General features: G+C 36.5%; 1 protein-coding gene and 1 long non-coding RNA gene across 3 annotated transcripts in view; one reads left to right on the top strand and one right to left on the bottom strand.

The window, feature by feature from the left end:
* The window catches only part of LOC131034310 (probable LRR receptor-like serine/threonine-protein kinase At1g06840), a 147409-nt gene extending 125158 nt beyond the window's left edge, over positions 1-22251 (top strand). The window contains exons 15-20 of the mRNA XM_057965792.2: positions 10379-10543; positions 11012-11295; positions 20784-20835; positions 20931-21181; positions 21267-21401; positions 21532-22251. Of these exons, the coding sequence (XP_057821775.1) occupies positions 10379-10543; positions 11012-11295; positions 20784-20835; positions 20931-21181; positions 21267-21401; positions 21532-21876 (1232 nt within the window). The 3' untranslated portion in view covers positions 21877-22251. The remainder of the gene's footprint in view (positions 1-10378; positions 10544-11011; positions 11296-20783; positions 20836-20930; positions 21182-21266; positions 21402-21531) is intronic.
* LOC131034320 (uncharacterized) lies at positions 12197-20168 on the bottom strand. 2 transcript variants are annotated; one of them, XR_009103782.1, is made up of 5 exons: positions 19266-20168; positions 18885-19124; positions 18458-18751; positions 17225-18282; positions 12197-13512 (listed from the first exon to the last, which is right to left on the bottom strand). It is a non-coding gene; the product is annotated as an uncharacterized LOC131034320 (long non-coding RNA). The 2 variants fall into 2 exon arrangements; XR_009103783.1 differs by having other exon boundaries at positions 17407-18282.
* Positions 22252-22850: the final 599 nt, after the last annotated feature.

Raw genomic sequence — 22850 nt, 5'->3', positions numbered from 1 at the left:
AAGAATTTTTGTGTGGAAAGCTAGATGGTTATCTCTGTCGGGCAGAATCCTTCTTGTCAAAACTGTTTTGGCTACAATCCCGAACTACTACATTTCAGTCCTTCAAGCCCCGAAATCTATTGTTTCCCATATTGAGAAAATTATTCGAAATTTTATTTGGAAAGGTAATCTTTCAGAAGATAAAAAGATCTTGCTTGTGTCTCTCAACAAAATAACTCCAAGTAAATCCACAGGCGGGGTTGGTCTACACGATCTTTCAAAAAGGAATAAGGCCTTTGGGGGAAAGTTGGTTTCGAATATTTATGTAAAACCACATGCTTTGTGGTGTCAAATTATGCAAGAAAAGTATTTAGATACTCCTACCCCATCACGTATTTTTACTATCCTGGATCCTCCATCAGGGTTTGCAGTTTGGAACTTCATGATGGCTTCTAGGAATGTGATTACTAGATATTTATCTTGGCAAGTACATAATGGCAAAGATGTCAACTTTTGGCATGATTCATGGAGTGGTCTCCCCCCTTTTATCTTGAGGAATCTATAGTAGATGTGATCCCTATATTTATTACTCAATGGGGATCTTACCTTTATGATTATATAGATGATCTTGAGAAGCCTTCAAATCGTGTCATTTGGAAGAATCCAGCTTCACTCCCAATCTCCTCGGATCAAAAGGTAAAATTTTCTTTGATTCTCAAGAACCACATTATTTTTATCTCTAATGGTTTGGACAAATTGATATGGTGCCCTGTGAAGAACGGAAAGTACTCTATCAAGGAAGGGTATAAGGCAATTCATCAAATGTCTATTCAATCCTATTCACAAAGAGCTTATAACTTCTGTTGGAACAACAGTATTCTTCCCAAGGCAGGGATGTTTGCTTGGCTTGCTCTACACAAGAGAATACTTACCAGTGAGAGACTTGATAAATTGAATATTGCACCTCCATTTGCCTGTGTACTTTGTGGTGAGCATAATGAAACGTTAGATCATCTCCTCCTCCAATGTGATTTTGCTCATTATTGTTGGATGTTTGTGCTTGATAAACTTTCCTTTAGCATCCCTCTTCCAAATAATGTATGGGATTTGTTCCAGTCCTGGCCAGTCTTACACTCATCCTCTCTTTTTGCATGCATTTGGAAAGTGATCCCATCCATAGTAGTATGGTCACTTTGGTGGGAAAGAAATAAGCATATTTTTAGAAAGCAGACATCTCCTCTTTCTGATGTTTTCAATTACATTGAAAAATCAGTATCAGAACTGGTTAATGCTCATGTTTCAAATCAATTCAATCCAAGTAGGGAATTTAATTCTTGGGATGGTCAAGTTATTAATTGCTGGAAGGGCATTTCTATTCCTATATCACCTTGCTTTCCGAGAGTGAGAATTAGTAAAATTGATAGAAATAAAGTGAAATGGTGTCCTCCGGATTCGACGCATTTCAAATTGAATTTTGATGGCTCCTCTAAAGGGAACCCGGGTGATGCAGGAGTAGGAGTATGCATAAGGGACTATACAGGGTGTGTTTTTGCTTTGAAATTTGTTTCCATTCCACCGGTTACTAACAACTTCGCAAAGGCATATGCTTTGCTTGAAGACATTCTACTAGTTAAAAAATTGAACATCTCTTATATTCACATCGAAGGCGACTCAGCTATTATTATCAACGCTTGCATAAAGAGAAATATTGACAATTGGCAGATAAGATATTTGCTTGAACAAGCATGGGCACTTATTGATACATTTGTAAACTTTACTATTTCACATGTGTATAGAGAAGGGAACCGGGTTGTAGATCATTTGGCAAATATGGGAAGTTCCAAGGTGGAAATTAATATGATGGGTCCGAATTGTGATCTCGATTCTTTTCCAATTCTTAGAAAAATAATTTTGGAGGACATGGGTACAGGATGATATTGCACATGGCTATGCAGTTGTCTTTTTCATAATGATAAAAAGTTGGTATGTGAGGTGTTATAATTGAAGGGTTCCATGGTTTTGCTGTATCTAAATGATGTGAATGGATGTCGATTTGGGCATCTATGAAGCATGTTGGACTTCAAGTTGAATAAATGCATAAGTGAGGCAGACTGTGGACTGCTATGTAAATGTGTATAGCTTTGGTGATGTTTTGGTTCGGACTTCATCTTGTTCAACATACTCCAGGAAGCATTCGATACTTGGGGATGATTTGTGGCATTCTGGACATTATGAGATATATTGTACCTTTTTGGCATATTAGGGATTTAAGTTTCACAACCTTTCTATGTATTATTGAGCAAGGATCAGAGTTTTTCTTTCTAGTTCTTTTCTCCAGGAGCTCTTTGAATCAGCTTTTGTAAAGAAATATATAAATAAAATATATTAAGTGGCACTGCCACCTTTTTGGAAAAAAAATAAAATTATTTATTATTATTATTATTATCATCATTATTATTATTAATAATAAATCATATTTCAACAAGGGGACATTACAGTCTGCCCTTCCCAAAATTGCTTGTCCTCAAGCAATAGTGGGATGATCTTGGAATCTAGTTTTTAATCTGCCCTTTCGTAGAGCTACTTTGATCTTTGTGTAAACAAAAGGACTTATCATATATCGAGATAAGGATTAGAAGCATGACACACATCTAAGACCTTAATTGCAATGGTCTTTCCTAAATAAACTCATCTCTTTTGGTTTACCCTTGTTAGTCTCATGTTCTAGGCCAACAAAAAATAGAATTCATGATGATAGAATTCAATAATCATAAATATTCATGTAGTAGATATGCCAAACACGGAGTATACACATGGATATTCGAAGACACAAAGTATACACAAATACACAAAGTATATGCATGAATATATGCAGACACGGAGTATACAAACAAATACACATGTTAGATTCCTTCAATGGGTCTAATTCATCTTTCCATTCGAGCTAGAAAGTGGGCTTAACCCCAATCCTTCTGCTCCTAATCCATTTTGAGCTAAAAAGTGGGCCTAACCCCAATCCTTCTACTCCTAATCCATTTTGAGTAAAAAGTGAGCCTAACCCCAATCCTTTTGTTCCTAATTCATCTTGAGTCAGAAAGTGGGCCTAACCCCAATCCTTCTGCTCCTAATTCATCTTGAGTCAAAAAATGGGCCTAACTCCAATCCTTCTACTCCTTAATTCATCTCGAGTCAAAAAAGTGGGCCTAACCCCAATCCTTCTACTCCTAATTCATCTTGAGTCAAAAAGTGGGCCTAACCCCAATCCTTTTGCTCTTGTATGCTCATTGATTTGCCGTAAAATTTCTCCAATATGCTTCAAACATTTTCTTAATATATCCCATAGACCTTGAGGATTAAGGGCGCCCTAATTACTAGATTGGCTCCTCCATAAAGCTCCATTTGTTTGTCTTTGCTTGGATGCTCTTAAGATTTTCTTCATTGTGCCTTGTTTTCTTACTTGGATTTACTTTTGTTTCATCATCGAACATTGCCTCTATATTACATAATTGGCTTTCACATGTGTTTGGGCCTCCATTCTTTCTTGCATTTGAAGCACAAACCTTTTTCTTTTGGGTTTTCTCGACGTCTTTTAAATTTTTCTCAATTACAATTGTGTCCATATTCCCATTTTTCCTTACAATGGAAACATAGACCTTTGTTCATGAGCTCCTTTCTCTCATTGTAAGATTGACGGGGATAGAGTTGATTTTTTATATGATAATTGTCCTTTGATTTGGCATTAAGTCTAGTAGCTTTTAAGATTGCTTCATGAAGGGTGGTTGGGTCAAATGCACTTACCAACCCATGGAGTGAGTCCGAAAGGCCCTCTATGAATAAGTAAGTTGTTCTTCAGATATTCTAGGGACCATAACAGCTAAACTTTGGAATTATGTGATGTAGTCTTCAAGAGTTCCGCTTTGCGTTATTATTGTTAGCTCTTTAAAATGTTTTTGGAGGTGAGTCTGGTCAGATCTCTCAATGAGTCTCTTCTTGAAGATATTATAGGTCCTTATACTTTTGTGGTCTTGAGTAATTAGGCCATGATGCCACCAATCATGTGCCATTCCTTCTAGGTGTAGTATGGCAAATGTAATGGCATCTTTCTCTGTCATAGGACAAAGGGTGAGGTATGTTTCCAAGTTTTGAATCCATGAATGTACTGTGAGCTTCCCGGATCCATCAAAGTTGGGGATGCTCATTTTTGCCACTTTGTGTTGTATTTCTAGGTTGGGTGGCGCCCTTCTTTTCCTATGGTTCCTCCTTGCATCAGCTTCACAAAACTCAAAAAAGGGGATACTCCTTTTTATTTCAGGATCTAGTTTTGCATATTCTGCAGCAAGTTCCCTTGTGCTGGGAATATTTGTTTCTTCACTTCCCCTTGATGATTCCTCCCTAAATAAGAAAATTGGTTCATTTGTTCTTGGGGTTGACTCTTGAGTGGTTCTATCATAATTCATTGACTGATTTGGCATATTTTCCCTCTCATTTCTAGGGTCTGCTATATGATTACCTATAGTTGCTGTTATGTTTTGCAGGGTTTGGGCAGTTTGCTCCATAAAGGCTCTGAACTCATGTTCCATTTGTTCCTGGCTTGGACTACTATGGTTCTCTTTCTTCCCTCTATATAGCTCTTAAAGCTCATTGGCTTAACTACATCAATTATTTCCCTCAGGCTGGCAGGAACATGCTCTGATACCACTTGTAATGTCCCCTATTAGGACTTAACTTAAAATTTGTCTAGATGTTGGATATAACAGATCTGAATCGGATTAGAATCTGATTTTCAATAATGTATCTGCTGCTTATCTGATCTAAACGTTGTCTTCTTTCACTGATTGCTGAACTTATTTGGAGTTGATGATCTTAGGCCAGTTTGGAATGTGTATTCCTTTATTGGCTACTACAATCTTTTTATCTGTTGATAAACTTCTTAGAGACTGATTGCTTCACAGAAATTATCAGCAAAGCCTTTATCAGTTCAATATCATAAATCTAGGACTGCTCTGTTATGAGTCTGATCTTAATTCGCACTTGTTGCTTGATATGACCTTTTTCCCAGTCTAGATTGATGTCCTCTTTTATTATTTGCTGAAGATGTTCTATTCTGATTGGATGCCTTTTACTATTTCAGATCCAAATTACTAATTTATCTTCCCACTCCTTTTCCTTCAATCACATCCCTCCTTAAATATGCTTCTCTTGTTGCTGAAGAGCTGTGTCTCCTTAGACATTCACCTTCTTTTCAAGGGTGGTGTCTACATAAATTTTCCTTTTTGCTCCTTAACTAATATTAAACATATTTGAGTCTCCCTTTTATATCTCATGTTTGAGGGAGTCACAACTTTTCATTTCATGCCTTTTGACCATTCATTAAACAATTTAAACTTAACTAAATTTTAATCATATTAAATTTTATTTTCTATTTTAATTATTTATTATTATTATTAATAAATCATATTTCAAAAAGGGGACATTACACACCACCTAGTGAAATATTCCTAGAATCTTCTTGGCACTAGAATATTCTGTTGAAATATTCTTGAATTGGTTGACTGGTGTGGAATGGAAACTTGTATCTACAAACGAATCTTGATGCACCACATGACACGTGTATAGGTCGGTACCTTGCTGCATTTCTTGTGCAAAAATTTTTTTTTTTTAATTTAAAAAAATTGAAAAATTAAAAATTACTCCAATTTTTTTTTGGTGACCTCCAACTACAATTGCATAGGGCAACCGTGTTGTACAACATTAATGGCAACAAGGGAGGGGAAAATTTTCTCCAAATCAATGAATTGACAATTGATTTTGGGATCCTCAAGCCTTATGAGCATGATGAATGAGTCAGTTATGACCCAAAGTATTCCATAATGGCTTCTACCTCCTGGATCTAGCAACCACCTCCCATCTTTAAACCCTCATAGATCCGGCCTTTGGTGTCCGATTTGAATGGAAAGAAGGCAAAATGGACTTTCTTGACCCTTTGAACACAATGGTGAGCTCAAACTTGCACCAACAAGCTCCAATTTTGACTTGCAATACAAATCCACAAAGACAAAACCCCTAAATCTATTATTTCTCTCATTTTTTTCTAATTCTCTAGGTCACCATTTGATGCAAGAGAAGAGCATACTCGACTTTTCCAAATCCAACAAAATTTGCAACCTAATCTCTCAAATAAGACTAACAAGAAGCAATCCCACAAGATTTGATACCATGTAAGAGGTGGTATAGAATGCTATATATCATGCAAGATTGGCTAGAGATTACAGCCACACAAGATCTAGGCACTTCATGAAAGCATGAGAGATCAGCTATGAGAGAATAATTCTATTCTATCAAGGATGCAAATGATAGATTATAATGGAATAAATTTGAGTACAAAGTGGACTCCTTGGTTATATAGTCCAAGATGAACATAGGATTGCATAAGATCATAATGTGTCTTAATCTTATGACCTGAGACATAAAGTGATAACTTATCCACTTAAGGTAGAAGAGTGATAAGTGGGAAGAATTTTGTGTGTTCCCTAAGCAAACTTATGTAACATGTGCGATTAGGACCTAGTTGATGAACATGCTAGTTAAAATACCCATTTCACACTAATAGTCTAACTTTGTAGTTTCTCAGTACCCTTTACCCCTAAAGGACAAGCTATAAACAATAAAAGAGAACATTCATATAACAACTATTTGGATGTGCAAATGTATGTTTTCTAGCATTAACTATACCTAATGCCTTTTATGTTAGTTTACTGTATGAAACTAAGTTACCAGTCCTAGTATTGGTTCAGGTTCAGATTTGAGGGTTTGATTTGTGGGTTCTGTCAAAAAATCTTAGGTTTGGGTTTTTTCATACAAAAACATATAAAAATCAGAAATACATGCATATTTGCAACAATAATTAAGTTTAAAATACACCACATAGCATCTTATATTATATAATAAATAAAATCACCATATTATTAGTCAAATATTACTCAAACTCGAATGTCATGAAATATATTAAAGTTCAAAATAATAATGCCTTTTGTCAACAATCAGCCATCATTGATGAAAAACTGTACAGGTATTCAAAAATAATATTATCACTATCTATATTAGATGATGTAAGTAGTAGTAAATTAGAAGAACCACAAATAGTGGCATTGGCACAAGCACTCCCATGCTCCCTAGTTGGCTCATAGTCACCGTCAACATTAAGTGCAGCAAAAAGTGAAGTGGAAGCATCCAAGCCAATATGCTTTGGCTTGATATGCCACTTCCCCGTGTCCCCTTATTTGTAGCCACTTTGTTTGTGTAAAGAGCTGCAAATTTGAAAGCACATACATCAAGTCCTCTACCTTTTTTGAGTTTAGTCGATTGTACTTTACGAAGTGGATGAAGGAGAATGTGCTTTGATTCCTTTCAGATGCAAATGAACTAGCAACCTATTAAGAAAAATTAGAAAGTTAAGAGATTAAATTATAAAATTTAAATTAAAAATAAAAAATAAAAAATATAAATAACTTTAAAGGTAAAAGAATTTTTTATAAAACTTGTGATAAAATTTTGATCCGAAGAGGTTGTAGGTGTGTGAATGGTTCGCCATGGAAGTATCACCAACTATGAGCATCGGCCATATACTTGTCCCCAAGAGCATCAAGACTACAAAATCCATGAAGTCAACCGTCATTGCATTCCATATGTCACAATCAATGAAGAGTCCGTGAAGTATTGCCTTGTACCCTTGAATGACTTAAACATCTTTATATTGGCAACTCTTGTTGTCACATAAAGGAGCTCAGCACTATAATATTTGAGACTTAATGCAAAGGCAAGAAGATATAGCGGAGTGGTCATTTTGTTCCATCTCTCTTAAAAGATTTCGTGTAGTTGTTTGAAGAATTTTTCTTTAGGATCTTGCTCTTTTGCATTTATGGTGACTTCCATCTTTTCAATCATTGGTTCAATGCCAACATATACCTAATCCAAAATACTCAACATGATCCCACCAAATGTCATCTAGGATCATTTGCTTAACCTTTGCTATCCTTGTAGTGCTAGATTGCCTCCATATGGGTCAATTTGGGCTAATGACCATGTTCAAAAGTACCTCATGAATCTTCACAAGTCATCTCAACACAATTGTGCTAGAGGCAAAATGGGTCTCAACACTCTATTTGAATATCAAAATTTTAAGAAAAGTTATTTTAAAAAAATTAAAAATTTTACTAAAATGAAACATATTTATTATTTAAATTTTAGCTTACCTTCAACAGCTCCAATTTTGAGAATGTTCTAAATATGCCTTGTGACATATGGTGATTAATGACGAACATTTCAATCTGTTTTGCCTCAGCATACACCTAGTTGATCAATCACTTTTGGTGCAAATTTTTGGTATCATAAGGTTGAGGGAGTGGACAACACAAGGTGTCCAAAAAAATGTGTGAATAACACTTGTCAACCAATAACCCAGCCACTCTTAATTTTTGGCATTGTTTGTTATAACTTCCACAACATTTCGAGGGCCCACTTTCTCAATGGCTTGACAAAGAATGGTAGCAATAAATGCACCATTCTTCACCTCCCCTTCAAAATCCATTACTGTCAAAAACATTGCCCCTTTAGGGGACATTGCAAGAACATTGATCAATGGCTGATTTTTCACATTTTTCCATCCATCAAAAATGATGGGCATCCCTATTTCGCTTCACAAAGCCCTTATGGGCTTCAAGGAATCCTCCACAAATTTCACCTGTTTTTCCAATAAGATGCTATGCACCTTCTAAAAACTAGGGCCCTTATACTCTTTTAGAGCCACATTAATCGCTTACGATTTGTTGCCAATATAGTGAGTGAACATAAAGAATGCCAATCCATTCACATTGATACATCTCACTATGTGTTGATTGTTAGTCTATCAAGACTCATTATGAGATTTCGTTTCCAACGGTCCCTTTGATCTCTTATGTGTAGAGGCCATAGGTGTTAACAAAAATGGATGGCTCTCTATAGTTTGAAAATGAGTTAGTAAGGGGGCTTCATCCCTCAAGATCATTTCTTTAACAAAGGATGATTTGATTTATGACTTGTTGCTTGATCTGCTTTTTATTGCTCTTGAATATATGCCAAGATTTGTTGCCATTACCATCTTTGCCTGGACAGAATTTGATGCCTTGTGCAAGGATCTTGAACAAATGGATTTTCATTGTATGAGCTCGAATATCCAAATTTACATTCACCACAAATCCAAACATGACCCTCACCACTTGGAAGTTGTTGTACCATTTCGACGTATTTCCGAAGGGGAGAGTTTGGGTCTTTTTTGAAGCAAGGTTGGCTCACAAAACTAGAACCGGTTGCCATTGCAATACTTAATACATCAAGTTCAATAAACAACACATTTGAAGAATTGAAACAAATGAAAATAAAAATATATAAATACAACTTAATAGTCAATCCATTTTAAAAAATTATGCATGTGTTATAGATACCTAGAAGAATGAAAATAAACCAAAAACTTCAAAACAAAACAAGTGAGTTCATGTGTAACAAAAACGTAGGAAAAAAAAATGGAAAACTTAAAAAAACCTAACTCTTTTGAAGAAACATTCTTCTACGATGTCCTTGACAACAAGCGAACTCTTGCTAATGAATAGAAATAGCACAACAACCAGCTTGGAATATTCAACAATCAATATTTAACTCTATTCATACAATGGCAAACAAGAAAATAAGTTCAGCAATGGAGAGGTATATTTTAATTTTTCAATCACAACGTGAAAAGTGAGTTTTCTTTTGCCTTTTGGATGTTTTGTATACCACATTTTAGGGTTTGGGGGGCAAATTGCATTTTCTAAGGGAAAAAAGGTCAAAAAAAATTAGAAATGTTTGAAATTGGCAAATTGGCATGGGTACCTGCCAAATTCGCCTAGGATGGATCCGCAAGGTTTGAACGGGACCCTGCCCAAAGCCACAAGGGGACCAAATCCAGTCCTTGAACCCAAGCTAGACCAGATCAGGACTCTGGCTCTCAGGGGGCTGGACCAGTAACAAAGATATAAAACAATGTACATTCATGTGATACAAAAAGGTAACGATAGGATGCAGATACTGAACTTTTCTTAAATGAAAATGAAATCTGTTTCTTGTAAAATATCTTTCATGATCTGGTTGAGTTGTTCAAAAGGGGAAACAATAATGCCTTTTTTCTTATTACAGCTTCATTGTATTTTTCTGATTTTAGAAACCAGCAAGTTCCCCAAAATATTGGATAAATATATTTACTTTTTCAGTCATATATACTTTTGTTTTGCTTCCATATCTGGGCATAACTACTCTTTTGTTTTTCATGTAAAATATACTACAATGAGATTTATTTATATGTTGCCATAATGCATTGTTGGTGGTACAGTGAATCCTGAATCTGATGGAGGATCTGGCCTAAGCAAAGGTGCTCTAGCAGGAGTTTTGGTTGGTGTCATTTTGGTCACAGCTGTTATTTCTTCAATTGTTGTAGTTATTGTTTTGAAGAAGCGTATGAAGCACAATAATACTGCTTCCAGAAAAAAACTGCTAGGTAAGATCACTGTTCTCCACACTCCTCATTCTATCTCTAATTCATAAGCATACACATTCATGCCCACATGTTTGGAGGCACATGGATAAAGGCAACTATACAGATGTTGCATTAGCTCTTGGGGTGCAAGCGTGGAATTATATTTTTTTAGCTAATTTAGGTCTATGTTCTAGCCTATAAAATATTAGTCAGTACAGGCTCCTAACAATTAAGTTCTGCCTTTCAGTAGCTCAGTTGCATCTATTTCTTGTAAGCGCTGCTATCTATTTCTTGCAATACCCGCTACATATTGTCTCAAAAAAATTGATGCTTTTTTATATTCTTATGTTAGATTCGTTCATATTGCCAAACTGAAATTTTCTATCTAGAACGAATATCCTATCATCATAAAACATGCAGATTTGATTATAACCAAAATTATCTTCTTTCTTTGATGAAAATCTCAAGTATGATTATTTGTTACTATAGAAGCAAGAAAGCGAGTTAAAGTATCAGACGTCAGAGATTTTAATTTTGATGAGATGGCATTAGCGACAAATGACTTCAGCACCTCCATGCAAATTGGGCAAGGTGGCTATGGTAAGGTTTACAAGGGCATTTTTGCTGATGGTACGATTGTAGCTATAAAGCGTGCACAGGAGGGGTCCTTGCAAGGAGAGAAAGAATTCTCCACAGAAATAGAATTGTTATCCAGAGTGCACCATCTAAACCTAGTTTCACTTGTGGGCTACTGCGACGACGAAGGCGAGCAGGTAAACTCATTATTGTTTTTTCTGTGTCTATTTGTGGGTATGTGAAAAATTAATGGGAGCTATCTTATCGAAAGAGTTCAGTTTCTTCTACAAACATATATTTAGTTTTCTGTATTTGGTAGTTTTCACTTGTAGATTTCAAAGGAAAATGGATGGAATATAGCATAAGAAGATCTCTGTTGTAATGTCCCTAGTCTATTCTGATATGAATTTTCAGTCTTAACCCCCTTTACAATTTCGCCAAACACTTGTCTTACAAGTGCTTAGCTTGCTGTTCCTAATTCAGTTTGTTATAAGGGGCATTGACACTAAAACTTAATGAAGATCATTTATAAATAATCTGAAATTGAAGTGTGATGACCAATGTAGAATATAGACAGCAACTAGCACACTTGTAGTTCACAAACATATACATCCACGGATTGACATTTCATCAAATAGTTGGCAAACAACCTCAGAAAACTGGTTATATGATATGCATCCACTGAATTACATCTCAGATTTTCTGAGAACATATGGTGCTCATAACTTAATGCATAGCAACTGAAAATGACAAAGTTTGTGGTGTCTAGAGAACCTGATAGGTGACGCCTTGCTGAGATGATGAAGTGTCAAGCAATTTCCTCAATGGTGGTGTCTTCAAAGTGTAAGTTCCAACCCAACCAAGTGCCATCCCTGCTGCTGCCAAAAACATCTGATCACCAAGTGTAATCTGCTGTCTATGGTCTAAATGCTCCTCCCAACTGATTGGACCCTCCTCCCAAGGAAGCACCTTGCTCAATAGGTGGTCTCCAAGCTTTCAAATGCACTAATAGCTCAGATCGAAGGGCATAACCCCACGAACCTGCCTCAGGTCGGATTCCAATATAAATTCCAAATGACACCAAAATGCCTTGTCAACTATCCCAATGGTATCGCCTCTCCTTCCTATGAATTTAGGAATCAATACTAGTCAAAATCGATGCATGTTGAAGGTGGCATGAACAAAATCGTGGGAATCCAGGTTCTGCAACTAATAGGATGACAGCACTATATATGCTTCGATGTAACCCCACAAATCATCAATGGATATCGCCTAGATGCCAAAGGAATATCACTGTCTAGTTAGGCCCAAGGGAAGCCTACACCATCACACAAAGTGAACCCTCAAATCTGCAAGTCTGAAGTACTACCATAATCTGATATAAAACTCCTTATGCTCACTGTGGAAAGCTGAATGCTCCCCACTCTCTTCGCAACCCTTCAGAGGATCTTCCACCTCCTCAGTTATGCTGACCAAAGGGAGGTATTGTTCCCCAAGATCTTTTGCGGACAACTTGTGTCTTCACAACTCAACAAGAGATAACATGAACAACTGATGATCCAACATGTGTTCCCCTTCTATTTATTCATTACATAACTCATCACAATCACCTTGTAGAAGATAAGGGTAGGTACACTTTATATTATTTAATTAAACATGTTATTTTAATGTACCTTTAATTTATTAATTAAATAAAACTCACACGTCTCCTGATATGTGTTATCTCCTTATAACATCAAAATATCAAATCATAAAGAGATGTGAAGTCACCAATCACCGCCATGTCGACCCCCTAAACAACTCCTTGGCCTACGAGGGTCAAATATAGGCCAACCTCGTGAATGTCCATATGCTAAGGAGAAGGGGACATTACATCTGTATTGATAATTGTAGAAGCTTATTCTCAGTCTTGTATTTAGATTGGTGGGGAATAATGGATTTCAAAAAGTTAATGATTGGAATGTAATCTAAGTAAATTTTAATGTATTTTACAAAAAGACTTGTGTGTGTTATGTTTTGATCTTGTCAACTCAAATATATTTTATTCAACATTAAAGTCAAATACGATTTCTTTCCAATGGATGTTGGGATGCATAAGATGAAAATGTTGCTATTAAGATTCCTGAGGTGTTTTTCTCATCAATGGTCCATCCAGTTTCTCATTCATTATGTAAACTCAGTCAGTCACACACAACAATGAACTCAAAGAGAAAGAGTTTAGCAAATATCTGTATAAACTATAATCATTATATATAATTGCATAGCCATTGCAGGCATCACCCTCGCACATTCCTGTACAGTGGCTTACTGACAGTCCCACCACTACTCATCTGCCCTGCCATCTCTGCCTGTTTGCCACCGGTTTTTGTTGGATCCAGAATTGACCTGACATTTCCATCTGGCAGCAGGCTACCCTGCCATTCAGCAAATATGCACTTCTTGGTAAAGATGATCCATAGTTGAAAATGACGTGTATTAGAAAGAAAATAAACAACAAATATTTTCTTTCAAACAAACATCTTACTACTCATTTTTTGATTCCCTTGGATATGAGTCATTAACTTCTTTTTATGTTTTCGTTTACCTTTGTGTGAATCCTAAGTCATAGTTTCTCTCCTACCCCAAATTACTTTTACAGTCATCTTCCAGTATTTTTAAGAACTGTGATATTCTTTAATATCTTTATCTATTGAACTTTGTTCAGCAATGAACCTTTACATAAGTAATAATTTTCAGCATTTAAGGTCATAGATGTGTTTAGAGAGGAACATTGCATTTAAGGAACATCTATGACCTTAAGTGCAATGTTCCTTTCTAAATAAGTTCATATCCCTTTGGTTCCCTCTCATTATTCTCATATTCAAAAATAGAAATTTCATGATGATAGGAATATGTTTACAGTAATCATATCAGGTATGAACCAAACACAAACCATACACATAAAAACACTAAGCATACACATATATATGCAAACACAGAGCATACATGCAAATATACATATCATTAGATTCCTTCTCATTGACTAGAATGATTCCTTGATTCATCTTTACCCTGCAGGATGGCAGGATCAAAGCTCCGATATCATTTGTAATGTCCCCTTTTGGAACTTAACCTAATCAGCCCTAAAATTCTTCAATTAGGGTTTGAATAATGCTTGGAAATGAAAATTGTTATCTCAGTATCCTCATGCAGGGCCGGCAACCAGGTTAGTATCACAAGATAAATAAACATACAAACCAATATTGAACAAATAGAATTCAGATTTACTATTGTAACATATAAGATGTACATATGGAATTCCCTTTGAAGTTCTATCCAACCAACTCATCATCATTAGGGAGCAACAATTGGGAGACCATACAAGGTGCCTCAAGCTGTTCCACCCAGCCCAGGAGGATGGAAGGACAACCTCCATTCTCGCCTCCCAAACCCACTTGGGGTGTCTCTACCAGTGTAGCTTCCTAGCTGCTTGCAATCCTTCGTATGTACCATGTCTCCTCTCCAAAATGAAATAGCCCAATGGATAGGAATTCCTTAAGGGAATTGGCATATGTATTACATATATACAAGCAAAGATATGGCAAAGATATTAATATCTATATACAATCAGCAAGAAGATTATATCTAACATTTAATAATGTATAATTACTAGGCCATATGCATATATACACATGTCATACCCCACACATGAGTTGCTAACTTAGTATGTTGCAGTTTGAAATGGTAATCTTAAAATGCTCGAGTGCTAAGTACTTTCCAATCTCTTTCTGATCGATGCTTCAGTACTCTAAAAAATATCTTGTTCTTCGATGCCCCCCTCGAATGGATGATGTGCTATATATATTTATCTTCTCAACGGGATGGACGGTTGTCTTTCCAACGAGTTGTAGCCATACTAAGGGTGGTGTCCCTTCATCTACTTTTATCCAACTTAACTAATCGCTGTTGTAATCATGTGCAACCACTGCCTTAAGGAAGTCCTCCTTAACCCTAATTAATAAATAAGCAAATCGCTGCCATCATGGATTCGTTCCATCCATAATACATGCATGTGTCTTATGTTTGTGTATCGACCTTGGTGCTTATCGATAAGGTAAAACCCTTATTTCCTCCTTTCGCTGTTAGTCTGGTCTAATCAAACTTTTCTGAAAATTGCAAAGTCGTTAGAAATAAGATCATTTTTTTGTGCTTATGTGTTCCTTGACTCATTCAGGGATGGTGCGAATGTAAGTGTCATGGCGGGGGCATGACAAGTACCAAATACATCAACACAAATACAATCTTGAGAACTTGGGCAAGCTTGATATAATTGTATGGAAAGCAAAACTCTCTACAATTTATAACACATTTATCAGGGATGATGACATCTTTAACAGTGTCTCACTTTTAAGATTGGTAATGGTCAAACTGCAAGCTTTTGGCACTATAGCTGAAATAGACAGCCCTAACTTAGTAAAGCTTGAACTCAATAGTATTCGAATTCACCTCCAAGCATGGTTACAAGCAACTGCCAGAATCTCCGACTCTTGTCAATTCCCACGGCGAGGCAGTCTTGCAGAGTGTACAAGCCTTGAGACTCGGACTCATTGAGTCTGACCGAGACTAGCAGAGTCTCAGCAGACTCGTTGAGTCTGACCGAGGGTGCATGAAACAAGTTTTAAATCCTCATAAATCTCTGAATTTCTTGGGTTTTTCAATTTGCCAAGTTTTTACCAAGTCTAGGCGCCAAGTCCAAGTCTGAGTCCAAAATCAGCTTGCTGAGTCTCAAGCGAGTTCGGGTCTTGTAACATTGCTTCCAAGTTAAGAAAAAATAGTGTATTGTATTTCCCGTAATGCTGATCCCAACCAGCTCTGGACATGGCAAGAAATGGTGAATCCTATTTTGATTCCTGTATAACAAGTGAATCTATTTCACGCCACAAAAACTCAAAAACTCGCACACTTTCACTTCAGAGGCTAATGATCAAATCAAATGGGTCCACACTGCCTCAGGATAATGTACAAGACTATTCATTCTACTATATTCTAGTCAAAATATTTGGTATGTACAACGCTTCGATGGCTGAGAATCAATTGATTCTTGTGGATGGATTCACATGACAAAGCATTTAACACATGATCAACTCCTAAAAAGATCCACCTAAATTGCCTTATTGGGAAAGAAACAACAAAGCAACTGGTTTCATTTTACTTCTACGTTCCAGACTACATTGATGTTTAAATATTTTCTTAATGGAATAACAAAAGATTTGTGTAAATTCAAAGGATATATTTTAATTTTTCAATTGATCTACGAAGTATCATTCAATTGCATGATAAAAGATAAAATATTAACAATAAAATTTTAATAGGTAAATCAGAAATATAATCAAACACATCGCGAAACCATTCAGAAGAACCTAGTATTCGAAGATAAAAGGGAAGGAGAGAAAAGGACAAGTTATGAACTTAGGCGCATTATTGAAGAGGTCTTTCCAGCATAGAAGCATGTGTAGTGATGGTAAATTGGTGAAGCCAATGAAGACTTCGCTCAGCACAAGGTTTTTAATGCAAAATCAGGTGCTCATTTAGAAGGGTTAAATTAGTCTAAAGCTGCAACAAGGGCGGTGAAGACAAGGTAAAACTGGCTAAGAAGGGAATATCTAAGAAAACTATTTTAGTGGCTTAGCTAGGTGAAAATGATGAATCAGACAGTAATGTCTTGATAAAATCGCACCAAGATTTTAAAATACTTGAAAATTTTGGGTTTGGCGCACAATTGAAGTGAATTCACCATCAAGAAATTGTGCCAAGAATGGCATCACACAGAGTAAGTATTGGAACTAGGTGATTGAAGACGACATGAGTCCATGCAATATACACCCTTGTCCTGCTACTAGAATTTTTTGCCTTGCAGCGATAATATGTCTAACTGTTTGCATGCAGCCCTTAGGCCTAGAGTAACTAAACTGAAATGTTTAGAGAAGATTCTGGTATATTTTGCCTTCACTGTTGTTGTTTGATGGATAACTTTAATATATAAATTGGTTTGATAAGCATACACACAAAATATCCGAGCCCACTAGCACACCAAATAACCAGAATAGCAGAATAAATGAATGACAGACCTCAAACATTAAATCTGACCTTAATTTGATATTGCATAAGTGTGAGACACTTATTGGAGAGCAATCATTTCACGATGAAGTAATATAAAATACTGTAAATTGAAAGTTTATGAGCAGCTGCAGATATCCTGAATAATATAGTTTTGACTTCACACACAGAACTCAGCAATGAGTCTTCAGCAAATATATATTCCAGCATACATTGTCTTGGACAGTCAGGGACTTTACGATCAAGATGTAGCCAAGTTGATCTTCCACTGTAAGAAAATAGGAGTATACGCCCTGCCAAGGTTGTCTCAATCCTGAAATGTTTGGCAATGTCTAACCCTTAACATACACACCCAGGCCCGACCTCAGTTCTGGAAGAATAACCTGCAAATACAGAATGACCAGCAAGGGATCTCCACGCATAGGACAAAAGAAGATATAAACTTCTTCTCAGATCTGAAACTTCATCAGTAATCAGCACAGACATATAGCTAATTTCAGATACTTGTGAATGCTCTGGAGAATAAGATCACATCCAAGCCTTCATTTGCAGCTGATGCCAAATTACCAGGGTATATAGAAAATTGCATATAATCAGCTTGACTTAGAATTGTTGTACCAGAACATACATATTGTAGCGCTCATTAATAGTTCTGCCTCCTGTTGAATGCCCATGTCCAACTTGGACCCATGCGCTCAACTAAGAACAGTTTCCAGCAACCACTTAATCAATGAAATGAGTCGATTCTCCCACACTAACTTGCAGCAACCCACGCAGCCTTCAATACTGCATTAAGACTCAAATTTGAACAATGTTTTGAAATATATTAATGAGCATCAACTATAAATGAATGGTCAGCCAGGTGTAGTTCAGTTCTTCCCACGTCCCTACCGAAACCTGCATCAAAACCTTTTGCAAGCCCAGCTCAACCTCAACAATCACCCACAGCAGGGGCGGAATGACTTAGTAGAGACCCACGACCTCAGAGAGCTCACGCCAACCAGAGAAGAACCCCATGCCAAGGAAATATTTGCTCAAACAAAGGTCCTGTGCCAAGAAAGTTTCGCATGGAGACAAGGAAGAGCGCTCTGGAAATACATAAATCGAGCTATAAGAAAAGCCTCACTTTATTTGTATTAAGTCTATCGATTATTTTTATGCAGATATTAAGTCCATCGAAGATAAAATTAACATGTTGCTTCTTCCTTTTCAAGGAGAAGATCATGACTTCAGTTTTGCTGGTGTATTCACTTGTATTCTTACCTTCTTTTATGACTTTGGTTTTGGCTGGTGTTCACTTGTATCCCAACCTTGTGACAAAAAATTCTAAAGCCTTTTCAATCCCTGGGCAGATTTTGCAATTAGAAACAAAGAAGAGAACCGTGACCAAGCTTTGAAAACGTGGATCGTGACTTGACGGAAAGACAAATTTTAGCTTGAATTTGAACACGATACGAAAATTTCATTTGGGTTCAACATGATTCAGTGTAGGAAATATGGCTTGCACCTACTTTCTGCTTGACTGTATAAACCATGCTAGTACCCATCCTCAATCCGCTGGCAACAAGACCAGGTAACAACAATGAAAATAATAGCTTGATCAGCGAAGGATAAATGTCAAGTTTGAATGCAAGTAGAAGAACAAGCCGTGAAATTTTGTTCATAGGGATAAGGAAGGAAATCAACATACCTCAACCGATCATAAAAGAGCAACGCCTGCTCAAAGCCCATGAGGAAGCTCAAAAAGCAATGCAAGAAGCAGCTAACATAGACACAATACAAATATCCATACCTGCTAAATTCATTCAATAAAAGAATAGATCCTTGGCTTTTGAGTGTATTCTTGACTCAACCTCACAACAGAAAACCAGTTATCGTGAACATGTTTAACCTTTGTGAAATGAATCCCTCTCTGCAGTTTATTATGAATCTGCATGCAGTTCTTGGGCAGTTAAACCCGCTCGTGTGAAACATATCACTCAATCTTATGTTACTCAATAATGACTACACATTAAAGATTAAATCAGGTTGCTATCCTCAAACGCTTAATGGTAATGGTTAACAAACCTACCATGTATGCACGGGCATACGTGACCAACCCCGGTGAAACTCCGGTTCAGGCCAGTTCAGTATTATTGCGACTAAATCTCCGGGGGTCTTGCAGTCAATTTCGGTCGACTCGAATAGCGGCCTCTCTTGTCTACTCTCTCGCTAACCGAGGACAAACATAATTATTCATGGGGCATAATAGATTAACCACCTTCTGAAAGCGGGCCAGATCTGACTTCAGCATGGTTTTGATTGATGTGATTATTTACGGGGTTTGGAGTTAAGAATGTTCTGAAAGATATACGGTGCAAATTAAGCATGCTCACAATTTAGCCTCTTGGATTCTGATTGAGAGCCGTCCATCATTCTGGGATCAAACCCCGGTGGTCTTGGCTGCCCAAAGAGGAGAAATTCGAGGTCTAATTTTGGGCATTGATTTTGTAGTCATTACAAAGTACTCCAACCATCTAATGATGTATTTTGGCCCGTACCTGGCTGCACGCACCCTTAAACAATAATTTAAGCATGCAAATGACGAATGTAGATTTAAAAACACAAGTTGTCAGTAGCATCGTTAACGAATTGAAGAGGAGGAATTTTGGACCTAAGTGATTGCTCTGAAGATGAGTAACGTTTAATAGTGGGTTGTTGTCAACTTGAGGAATATGAAGTCTTCTTGCTGGAATTTTGAAGAGAACGATGGAAAGCAAAAGTAAAACAGGTTATTAAGATTTTCACAATATGAAGGCTCAAGACATTCTCAATTTCGTCCCTGCCAATGATTTAATATGTGCCTTCTGTATAAGGAAACAGAGTGACGTTTGTTGTGATTTGGAGTAACCGAGAAATCTGCTTGTATCTATTGTTGAGATGGTCTCATGGAGGTTGCGAAATAGTGAATAAAATAGGTGTATAGAGTTACAGAGTGGTCTTATTTAGCTCTTTAATTAATATTATACAGTTCTTCAAATTCCTTAGGAGTCTTTGAGTTAGTGATCTTATTATTGTTTTATTTTAAATATAATTTTAAGTAAATATTAAAATTATTAAAATAATTCTTTGAAGTATATATATATATATATATATAAATGAATGAAGGCTTTTTCTGATTTTTATGGGGCTGTTTGGTTCTCCTTGCAGTTTTGAGTTTTGAGCACTGTGCTTTATTCTTCCTATCTTTGTGCTGTTTGTCGAGTGTTTCTAGTATTGTTTGTCAATCTTGCGATTGCTGAACTCTGTACTTCATTAAAAGAATTCTAAATATTAAAATTATTAAAATAATTCTTTGAAGTATATATATATAAAAATGTATGAAGGCTTTTTCTGATTTTTATGGGGCTGTTTGGTTCTCCTTGCAGTTTTGAGTTTTGAGCACTGCTTTATTTTTCGACCTATCTTTGTGCACTGTTAAAAATTTAGCAGCAAGCTTAATTAAAGAGTGACATGAGGCCAGATTTAAAGTATAAAGTTACAATATATCAAATAAATAGTTGTCACCCCAGAATTTAATGTCAGAAATATCCATTTGTTTTCTGTACAGATGTTGGTTTATGAATACATGGCAAATGGAACTCTACGGGAACATCTCTCTGGTAAATAGCTGCCACCACCCCATCTCTACTTTCTATTAAACATGCTTTCAGCTTTAGATTTGGACCAACGCTGAGATATTTTTTTTCATCAACAGCAAGCTCCAAAAAGCCTCTAAACTTTGTCCAGCGCCTTCGCATTGCTTTGGGAGCAGCTAGAGGGATCCTCTATCTCCATAATGAAGCCAACCCTCCCATATTCCATCGTGACATAAAGGCAAGCAACATTTTATTGGATCATAAGTTTAATGCGAGAGTTGCAGATTTTGGCCTGTCGAAGCTTGCACCATTACCCGATCTTGAAGGTTCAGCTCCAGGTCATGTATCAACTGTAGTGAAGGGTACTCCGGTAAGACACAACTTGAAATGCTATATTTTTGCTGTTAGGAAGTTTTTTTAACCTCAATAACACTATGCACCATTGACATTTGCAGGGCTACCTCGATCCAGAATACTTCTTGACTCACAAGCTTACTGATAAGAGTGATGTTTATAGTTTTGGTGTGGTACTCCTTGAGCTTTTGACAGGCATGCATCCCATTCAACATGGAAAGAACATTGTCAGGGAGGTGTGTTTGACTGTTGACATTTTTTGGGTTTATTGCATCCATTCTTTTTTAGAGGGGTAGCTTGATATTTCTTTCGGATTGTTAAGTATTCTTCCTATTTATTCTCTAATCGTTGTATTTCCATGCACAGGTTAAAATGGCATATGAGTCTGGAATGATGCTATCTATGATCGATCAGAGGATGGGTTCATACCCTTCAGAAAGCTTGGAGCCATTTGCCAAGCTGGCATTGTCTTGTTGCAACGATGAAACAGATGCACGCCCTTCCATGGCTGAGGTGGTCCACAAGCTTGACAAGATCTTACAGTTTACACCAGGACTAGATACCACATTCATGCAGCCTGGTAAAATGGATGCTCTAGCAGAAAAAGGGCCATACATAGTTGAGATGACAAGTCAAAATCCATATGTGTCTTCTGATATTCCTGGAAGTGAACTTGTGAGTGGAACCATTCCTGATATTACACCACGCTAAGGCAGCTTATTTTTAGCTTGCAATGAAGAAATTGGATATGCCTATGGTCATTATCCTTTTGGAATGTGCCTGTCAGCAAGGGATTCATGAAACTAAGTACCCATCACACAGTTGTGTTGGGGATTGAATGTGAACACTTACTCCATATACTGATTGGGATTCTTGTAATAATTGGACTTGTGAATGCCAAATTCCTAGTGGGAAAACAAGAAACTTGCCTAGATTCTGTAAGTACTCTGTGTTATTTTTATTGTTGTATTATTGTAAACACATTGTAAATTATAATTCTGGATCCTGTTTTATACAGGACCGTATAGGCCTGGCAGACTATAACTCCTGTATTTTTATTGCATATATGAATATTTTTTCTTTATAGGCCTGGCAGACTATAACCCCCTCACTTCAAAACTCTTGTATGGGAGAGGGACCAATAGTCGTTAGGGCTAACTTCGTCAACATTTAGCCATCACGTGGAATATTGTAAGGCCTCCGTTTTTTTTAGAAATGTAATATGGACACTTAACTAGCTACAACTAAGGTTTGAAGGCATGACTCATCATGCGAGTCATCAAATAACGAGTCTAGTGTGAAGTGTCCAAAAAATGACTTTTTAAAAATTCGACCAAAACTTAATCTAAAAATCTCTAGTTGAAATATCAGTTGTAATTAATATAATATCGTATATTTATGTAAAACATAACTTATATGTAACTTAAATGGACCAAATACCTATTAGTAATCATAAATGTGTGTTATCTGTAACTTTTATATCCAACACCAAAGGACCAATAGTTGAACAAAAAAATATCTGTTGTTATAAAAACAACATATTATTTTATAAAATAAAACTTATGTGAACACAAAGGGACCAATTGTTGAACACTTAAATCTTTGGACAATCCTTCACATTTCATGGAAAAAAACAAGGTATTTATTGTGTTCACCTTTTATATTTGTGATTAGACAAATTATTA

This window comes from Cryptomeria japonica, chromosome 5 (assembly GCF_030272615.1).
Source record: "Cryptomeria japonica chromosome 5, Sugi_1.0, whole genome shotgun sequence".
Classification (NCBI taxonomy): Eukaryota; Viridiplantae; Streptophyta; class Pinopsida; order Cupressales; family Cupressaceae; genus Cryptomeria; species Cryptomeria japonica.
This window is presented reverse-complemented; position numbering and strand designations above follow the sequence as displayed.